At 39.5% G+C, this 9364-nt stretch overlaps 3 protein-coding genes across 4 annotated transcripts in view; 2 read left to right on the top strand and 1 right to left on the bottom strand.

Annotated features, from left to right (window-relative positions):
* The window catches only part of LOC116692926 (thyrotropin subunit beta), a 25318-nt gene extending 20739 nt beyond the window's left edge, over window positions 1–4579 (bottom strand). The window contains exon 1 of the mRNA XM_032521547.1: window positions 4556–4579. Coding sequence (XP_032377438.1) covers window positions 4556–4579 — 24 coding nt within the window. The remainder of the gene's footprint in view (window positions 1–4555) is intronic.
* LOC116692455 (rho-related GTP-binding protein RhoA-C) overlaps window positions 1–9364 on the top strand; it is a 732216-nt gene that overhangs the window by 661029 nt on the left and 61823 nt on the right. The gene's annotated exons all lie outside the window — the stretch shown is intronic.
* camkvl (CaM kinase-like vesicle-associated, like) overlaps window positions 1–9364 on the top strand; it is a 36751-nt gene that overhangs the window by 4269 nt on the left and 23118 nt on the right. The window lies entirely within an intron of this gene.

Raw genomic sequence — 9364 nt, 5'->3', positions numbered from 1 at the left:
CTATCTATCTATCTATCTATCTATCTATCTATCTATCTATAACATTTTACACTGTCCATGTTTTAATATCTCCAAGTAGGGCCACAACTGAATCCGCCGAGGTAGTGCCACACCACTCAAGGTATAAGTAGTTAGCAAGTTAGCATGCAGTGTATTTTATTTTTTGAAGTACAATATGCAAAATCCCAAGTCATGTTCAGGACATTATTTACCAGATGATTATAATTTCCGAATGATGTGGTGAATGACTTGAATAAATATAATAAGTGCAAGCGGTTTGGATATCAGCATCTGTGTAGTTAGAATGTAAATTAGCACACTAATTGTGAACGTGTATATATGTTCCCACGGTCCTATGTTCCCCAAGTTAATATCCTCTTAATGTCATCCTCAACATTTGCAAAATAGTAAGTGCATTTCTCAAAACAATTTGTACAAATAGCAAAACACCATGGATTACCTGCAAAAAGCCAGTCTCTGGCTCAAAATCCTTATTTCATCTCTCAAAAATAAATATCTGTGTCAGTGAACATGTTCGTGCCATCAGAATGACAAGTCCTTGTCTCATTGTATACAAATAAGACAGTCAAATTGCTTAGTTATGTTGTCAATATAACAGTGTACTCTGGAGGGATGTTCTGATGTAAACTATGGCTAAAGTTTTGATGACATTTATTGTAGATCGCAGGTTACACCTTAGTGTATGTACGAGTTTGACAGCAAAAGATTCACATTTACACTTTTTCTGTTTGTAATGTAAGTTGTTGACAGACTATGTCATTGTGATACAGAAAGGAACGGACAGCACTGCATAGCAAGAATAAAAAGAAAAAAACAAAAGTAGAATTGTGAACATAGGACAATCTCCTTAGGGAAAACTGTACATGCAGTGCTGAAGGAATTACAGTGCAGTCTTTCTACACCTCCTGACGTGGATGTTTTCAAAGATGTTATGCTTTGTAATGACACTCTTTTTCTCCCTTAGTCTTATGGCATTGTTTTCTACAACCATGATGCAAATAGCCTCCTCCTGTTCAGGTGTAAAAAGGGGCCCTCTGCCACTACTGGGAAGGTGTTTTGCAGTCCTATGTGGAAAAATATAGAAATGCAAAACACAAACTTGAGTAAGATGTTAAAATGTTACTGTCTACTGTGAAATATACTCACTGCATATTGTAACATGTAAGTGGAATACTGTAATATTGTATGAAGCAGTACAGTACAGGGCCTGTTGTAAGATTACATACCTGTTCTGTCGATGAAAAGTCTAAATGATTGAGGACACAATTGATCTCCCAACATTTGGCTGCACCCTTTGACCAGCCTCGGTCATTGTAAGCCCATGATTAAGAAATTGATCTACAAGTGTGGCGCTTATCTCATCAGGAATGCACATTTGACATCGCCCTTTTCTGCCTCTTTCTCAGTTTTTGCCTCCCAACTCCTCTGCCACACAGCCTCACTCCTCTCTGGCTGTTGACCCTGTCCAAGTCCTTGTCCTTCCATTGTCAAACATTGTAACATGGTGTTGTGCTCTGGCTATATACATATATATATATATATATATATATATATATATATACACTTGCCAGTTGAGGGTTCATGAGCTGCACCTTTTTTTAGAGGAAGTCAAGATTCACCTGGGAGCACTTTACCACTTCATGACAGATTTAGAAAAAAGTCTAATGGAATTGTATAGAAATATGCTTTACATATTATGACAACTTGTTCAACCATTTTGCATGTAAAGACATATGCTACGAGCTAATGCCTAAATGTTGTGTGGGTAAGGCTATTCAACAGAGACCCATTATAATACATTTACCAATTGATAATGCAGGAAACAGCAGAGAATTGTACGTAATCATTTGCATGGATGTGCCAAGCATTTCCAACTTGTTCAAAGAAATGAGAAACTGAGGTCGTTTTGAGAATTTCAATTCTGATCTGAGAAAGGTAACAAAGCGACGGAGAAACACTGTAACAAGACCTTTCCAAGGTGTTGTAAGTTTCTTTAGGTCAAATGTACAAATCACCAACCTATAGCTTTTAGGCTACTAATGTTACTCTTTGAAACCTATATGCCCTCAAATTTACAGTCAAGATAGTTTTTCTTTCACATTGGCTGAACAGATTTTTATTCTTTCAATCTCCTTTCATTCATTTGCACATTTGAACTGCAAAGATAGCTCTTACCAATCTTTTTACATTGTAAGTTTACATCAAGAACATAGGATCCTGGGAACATAGTGATGACCCCCAATAATTTCCTAATAACACCATGCAAGACCAGAAATTCCACTACAGTTGTGTTAATGTGTAACTTATAAAAATGTTATCCACGTTGCATAAAGACATTTTTGCCATTTAGCATCTCAGAGACTGAAGTCATTATCCACACACAACTGGAAGCACCGGTTAGCGGTAGCTGAACTATAGGATACTGCACAGATACTGGGTCAGTAACAGAAATACTTGCTACCATTGCTAGCCTCAGCAGGCAGGAAGAATCACTCCTCTGTTTATCTTTGAAGCAGCACCACCGTCTGACCTTATGCTTACCAACACCACCAGAAATTAGATGTTAGGGCTTGCGAGATGATAATGACGTTAGTACTTACTAAAGTATTGAGTTTTATAGATTGTGAACTGAAAGAAACAATCAACAGGGTCAGTGTTGCTATTGTCACACTTTAAAAAATCTAACAGTAATTAATTGTAGGACTAAGTGGCAAGCTGTTAACCTGCTAATGGGTGGGTAATTAGCAGAATTAACACATTAGCTTGTAGGTTTAGCTTGACCTTCCCCGACTGCACAAAAGAGCAGCCATTGTACAGCTTGTAATTTGAAAAATACAAAATGTTATTTGTAAGCCAAACTCTTTCTGGTTGTTGCTCTTTCACAGTATTATATAAAACAATGTGAGAGTTAAAGCTCCAAAACATTCACATTGGCAGGAATCCCAGATTGCGGTCACCGCCAAAATATTATGAACTGATCCTTGGGCCAAGGATCTGTTTACCTTATTTCAGCCAAATTCATTTGTAACTTTTTGAAATATTCTGCAGACAGAGAGACAAAGATGGGAGAACACATGCACCAACCAACTTCACTGGCAGAGCTAATGAAAGAATTTCAGCATGTGTTACTACACTACACACAGAGACATCAGCAGCTCTCTTTCACACAAACACACTGTAATTGTGTTTTTTTATTTAACTTGTACTGTGGTGGGACAGTAAACACCAGAGCCAAACTGTGGAGAAACCGCAAAAAAAAACTCTGATTAAAGCAATGAATCAAATTATATTGATGAGCCTGGTACCTGCAAGCAAAATGTATAGTACCAACCGAACACATTGTGGGAGGAAATAAACGTGTGGAATCTTAATTATCGCAGCTCGGGCCAGGACGGTTCTTCACAAAGCATTGCACATGCATGAGTATACGCTCACATAAACTCACATTTACTGTAATACAAAGTGAGTTGTGTTATGGTAGAGACTCACCGCTCTGTGCGTTTAAAAAAACAAAACAACCTTTCCAATCATTTTTATGCAAATGTTTTGTTTAAAAGAGGGAGAACAGAGAAAGTAAATATCAACGAAATCCCAAGAATATTGCTTTCTTTCCACTTGAAAGGTTGTAGCACATGAAATAAATGAAACTATGCAAAGACTTTTTTTCCCTTTTTCTTGTGGTTCTGTGTTTAGACTTATGTAGCTTCATTTTACATTCATGGAATATATTGATTGCTGACCTTTGCTTAATGGTGTCTGACTTCTGCTCTAAAACGTACCAAGTAGAAGAGTACTAAAGACAGGTGAGAAATTCCTCTGCAGATGGGAATTTGGAGGCTGCTTAATGTCACAGATAGAGATGTGCTTTTTTCCTGCACTTTGTTGTAGGATACTGAATTAACCAGTATTAAATGCCTTTTAACATACTTACATATGTGGGGAGAAACAAAACATAAATAATTAGTTATTCTATCCCCATGGCTCTTCATGTGTTACAGGAGAGAAAGAGAGAGAGAGAGAGAGAGAGAGAGAGAGAGAGAAAGAGTGGAAGTGACGGAGAAACAGGGAGGGGATAGATAGAAAAGATAGATTAGAGGGAAAAAGAGCAAAGGAGATTTAGAGACAGAAAGAGTGCTTCATTAAAGTGGCATTCATTACCAAAGCCTGTCAGTCCTCTCTGTCTCTATGTCATCTTCCTCTGTCATTTATCCATCTCTTCTCCCTTTTTCCCCTTAATGCTTAATTTCTTAGCCTCTCTTTCTCTCTGTCACCTTTTGCTTTCCTCTCAGGCCATCCCTCACTTCCCTGTGCTCCTGTCCTGTTATCCACCTGCCTCCACCTCCCCTTATTTGTCTCTGCCATTAGATTGTTGTGCGAATGACTGCAGTGGCCTTTTAGGAATTAGGAACAGAGGAGACAGCGGAACCATCCTGGCATAGTGTTCCTTCCTCCAAATAGCCCTCTGGGGCTAGGCTAGGCAGTGTATCCAACATACTCCACCTGGCCCAATTTCACGTTATCTGAGTCCACTCACCTGTTCATTGGGGTTTTTCCTCATGCTCGTCCAGACTGAACAGAGCTAAATTTGGAGCTCAGGGCTTTGAGTTCAGCAAAAAGTGTGGCTGAAACTGGGCTAGAATCTGGGCCAGCAAACAGTTGCTATAGGACACAGATCAGACAGTATAACATAAAAGGCACAAATGAAACGCATAAAATACTATGCACAAACCTGAGTGTAATCCTGCTTACTCTTCTAATGGTGACGATTTAAAAAAATAATAGGACAAAAGTAGTTATAACTTCAGCATCAATACTATCATTATGAGTAGCAGCCACTCATGTATTGCTTGTTTCATTTGTCATTGGGATTTATCATTTTTTCTTCCTCCACCAGCCCTGGCTATCAACCCTTACGTAACACCCCAAGCTGTTGTAAAGATGGATCCAACAAGCCACTGCTTTATCAGGCCTTCAACTGTGGCTCCCCACCGCATCATAACGATTTCTGCCAAAACCGCTACCCCTCATCTTCTGGTAGCCGTTCCCCTGAACAGTAATAACTAACTAAGGCAAGCTAAGGACAGCTGTGCCACAGTACTTTTTAATTGAAAACAATTATGGAAGGAACTTTGCACCAGAGGGAATGGTTAGTGTTGAAGGTGACAAGTACAGGCAATTAAAAATACTGGGAAAATAAGTTAGATTTGAGACGTTCTTTTCATTTAACTAACAGGGAAGCGTGAAGTGTCAAGTGTCTCCACTTTCTCCACCTTGTTTGAATGCATGGATGGATTCGAGAGATGAATATGGTCTTTACTTTTGCGATTTGGCTTTAAGAAAAAAGAATACACAGAAAATGTTTCTGGGCTGTACAGAGTTTAGCAGCTGCGGCGCGCACGCACGGGGGGGAGGGGGGGGTGGGGTCAGAACTGATACGGATTTATTGGCTCAGCTGGTCATAAAGGAGGCTTTATCCTCACATTGCATTATGCAAGCCAAGATCTCTGCAAGCTACAGGTGAAGGATGACTGCTCTGCAGACACAGATTCTCTCAGTCTCTCTGTTGCTCTCTCTCATCTTCTTCCTCGGTATAGTTATCGCTCTCTCAGGATGGATGAGTTTAATACTGAGGCAGATGCAAAGGCAGATTTCCTTACTGAAGGGCATTGTTTACCCTGTCTGACTCGTGAAATAAAAACCAAACCTCTTCGTCCTCCTCTGATTCTGCCACATCTCATCCATTTCCTTAAAATCTGGCCTTTGCCTTTTCTTTACTTCCCCTCTTCTTGTCCTTGCTCTCTTCTGCTCTTGTTTTACTCCCTCTGTACCATTACGGAGGATTCACATCGATTGCTTAAATGCATCTAGCCATCTATAAGAGATAACTTTTGAAAGGTATTGACGCTAATAGATATGCTCAGTCTCAATGTCTTGCACTTGTTTTTCGCAATATTTGTTAATGGCAAAATATGTGTCAAACCATTCTAAATGAAGTATTGTGGTGCTGCAGAGATGTCTTGGCCTGCAAATTGTATCCTACAGAAAAGAAAAAAATCTATGTTTGGTACAGAGCCTTGCAAAAAATCACACTATAATCATTTTAATTTCTTTCAATGTGAATAATTTTCAATGAAAATTAGAATATTGATACAACAATGATCATTCCCTCCAATATCATGAATCATATCGCAATTAGATATTTTCCTCATATCGTGGAGCCCTTCCACACTATGCACTATAGTTGAGTAATTTAATATATCATTAATAAAACCCTCAGAATTTGTGAGATGTAGCCTCTATGCTCGCCTTTGAAGAGACACAGCGCTGAGATGTTGAGAATCTGTGGGGGAGCGGGAAAGTGTGGGGTTGGAGGAGACACCATTCCAGTCTACCTCATCAGAAAAAAAAAGCTAGAAAAGCAATTGCAAGAAAAGAAAATGGCAAGAAAAAGCAGCTAAATAGGAGAAAAAGCTAGAGCATGCTCTGCCTTTGCTCTGACCTGTTTCCAGTTAATCCGCCTACTTTACACGATGAACATTACCTCCACACTGTATTTATAGAGCCTTTTGCTGTGTGTTTTTTGTGTGTAAGCCGATGTGTATATGAATTAGATTTTTTGTGTGGCCACGATTGTCGAGTAAATGCATTAGTCCATGTCATATAGGGACAGGGGGTCTGAAAGCACAGTATCAAGAGGAAAAAAAGCATGTTTAAACCCGTGTTCACGGCAATCAAGGGTTAGCAATCCTTAAGCCTGAATCTTGGAGCCATTTTGGAAGCACCATATAATACAGTTCTTGTGGCCACAAACTCTAAATTGAAATGACTTCCCAACTTCCCTCTCTCTCTCATCCCTATAATGTCAGTGATTTACTGAACAAAATCTCATTATTAGTAGCAAAACATTTTGAACTTCAAAGAGATGGAATGCTTTGAGCCATACTGGTTTGATTGGCCAACTTTGGCTCTGCGCGAAACAACGCAGCCCTCTCCATCCTGTTTAACCCAGTCTTTAAAAAATTATGTTCACGTACAAACAAGTTGCAATAAATTATGCAGGAAACGTACTGTGACATGGATTAAAATATTTATGAAAATAAGGAAATATTTCTATGTAACAAATCTTTAAAATGTCAATGTATTTATCTAATTTGTTTTCTTCACAATGTCCACTCCGTATTTGATGTTTCAAAGCTGCACATGTGCTTTGACCTAAATGCATCCACATGCTACCATTTGCTAATATTTGCTAATAGTAGCTTATTTGTTCCACACACAAATTACATCTGAGGCTGATAAAATGAATTAGAAAGAATATGTTGTGCATGTGTTTGGTCACAAACCAAATTATTGGAGACATTTAAGGGTTCAAGAAAGTTGTCACAATTTTTGACATTTTTTTAGGCTGACATGAATGTGTTTACCAAATTTTATGGGAATCCATCCAGTAGTTGTTGAGACATTTCATTCACAACTGCAAAAATGTCAACCTCATGGTTATGCCAGAGGAAACTCAGGAGATCATAAAAGTCAGTAGGATAGAAGAACCATGTTCGTCTGTACAAAATGTTGTGCCAATCCAATTCAACAGTTGCTGAGATCTTTCTTTAATCTTTTTTCTCTTCAGCCACCTCCCTGCGACTTCTGTGCAGTATAAAGATTGATATAAAGATATTGCCAATTAAGTTAAACCAGGCAGCAATTCCTGTTCCATGTATTTAGCAAGTGAGTTGTGTATATCTCAAACAGATAACCAGAGACTGCTGCTCTTCTACTAAAATGGCAACCCAGAAGAAGATTCTACATAAGCTCACCTCCGGCAAGCTCCACAGGTATACTGGATGCAATAAGGTGTGAGCCGTTTACCCACACACCGTTTAAAAATAGAGAGGGCCCTGACAGTCCTACACAACGCTTCACAGCAGAGACCTCTCTGTTGAAATGGTCTCCAGTCTTATGACTCTTATCCAAAACTTCAATCACTGCTCCTTTCTCCTCCTCTTCTCTGCTCCTCCTCTTCCTCTCTCTTCTCTCTCTCCAGGGAGGGGATTTTGCTTCTATAAGTCCACCATCACACTGAATATTTCACAAAAGCACTTTTTCCACACACACACACACACACACACACACACACACACACACGCACTGCTGACTTTCTCACGGAAGTGTTCTCACTTTCACTCCCTCACGCTCTTCACATCTGTCGTCTTCCATGCTTTGTCTTCGTCTTTCATTTTTTCCCTTTTTCTTGTCTTCTTCATCTTTATCTCCTTTTCTCTTCTGAACACTGCCAGACAAAGAGAACTATGTCCAGCAGTGCTCACTATTCATTCCTCTCCACTTTGCTCTCTCCTTCTCACTTGCTTTCACTCTCATCAAGTTACTTTCTTACCCACCTTTTATAACTGTCCAGGAAATGTATTTGAAATATGTAAGGTCTTAAAAGCATTGCTCCCTTTGTAATCAATACACTCTCTGCTTGGCCTTTATGCTATCTTCCTGTGTTGTTTATCTGCATTGCAGCCTATGCTGACTAATTGGTTCTCGGGTCAGTTCAGCTAACCTGACATGCCAGATGATTTGTAACATAGAACCATCTGAGAAGTCGTCATTGAAAACAATAAATATCTGGAAGGTGATTGGATGAATCACGTCTGGCATTGTTATATCCTTCAAAAACATCTAAACTAGCAGGAGCTCCTCAGTGGTTGGGTCCGCTACTGTTCGGACAAAAATGATCTGGACAAGATTACATTTTTGTGTGATATGTGATCCCGCAATACTGGTAGGTTCTTCTGCGGGTGATGGGGCCGTGGATATGACACATGCCTTTGGTGTGATACATCAACCAATGTGTCCCTGTGCAAGACACTTAACCCCTAGTTGCTTCCAAAGACGTGCAACCTCTGGCTTTGATAAAATAAAAGTGTCAACAATCATGTAATGTAATCTTCTGATACCAGGAGATTCCAGCTGCTGTGGGAGGTAATAGTTCCACTACATTGCTGTAAATTAGTGGTAATGAGAGTAATGATTAGTCATTAAGGTTGACCTTATTCTTGACCTAAATGTCCCATGGTTGTTATGTGAAATTATTGATGTAGCATGTATAAAGGAATTGCTGCACAGATCACTGTTATGTGAAACTGCAGCCCACTAAAGTGTACACAATCACAGACATTCTAAGCGTGGCCGGGTTGTTTCAGTGGTGGAGCAGGCCCGCATGTACTGAGAGGTTTGTGCCTCGACGCAGAGGTCCAGGGTTAAAATCTGACCTGTGACAATTTCTTGCATCTCTTTCCCCTCTCTCTCTCCCCTTTCTCACCTATCTGTCCTGTCAAAA

The sequence above is a fragment of the Etheostoma spectabile genome, chromosome 7, assembly GCF_008692095.1.
Source record: "Etheostoma spectabile isolate EspeVRDwgs_2016 chromosome 7, UIUC_Espe_1.0, whole genome shotgun sequence".
Classification (NCBI taxonomy): Eukaryota; Metazoa; Chordata; class Actinopteri; order Perciformes; family Percidae; genus Etheostoma; species Etheostoma spectabile.
This window is presented reverse-complemented; position numbering and strand designations above follow the sequence as displayed.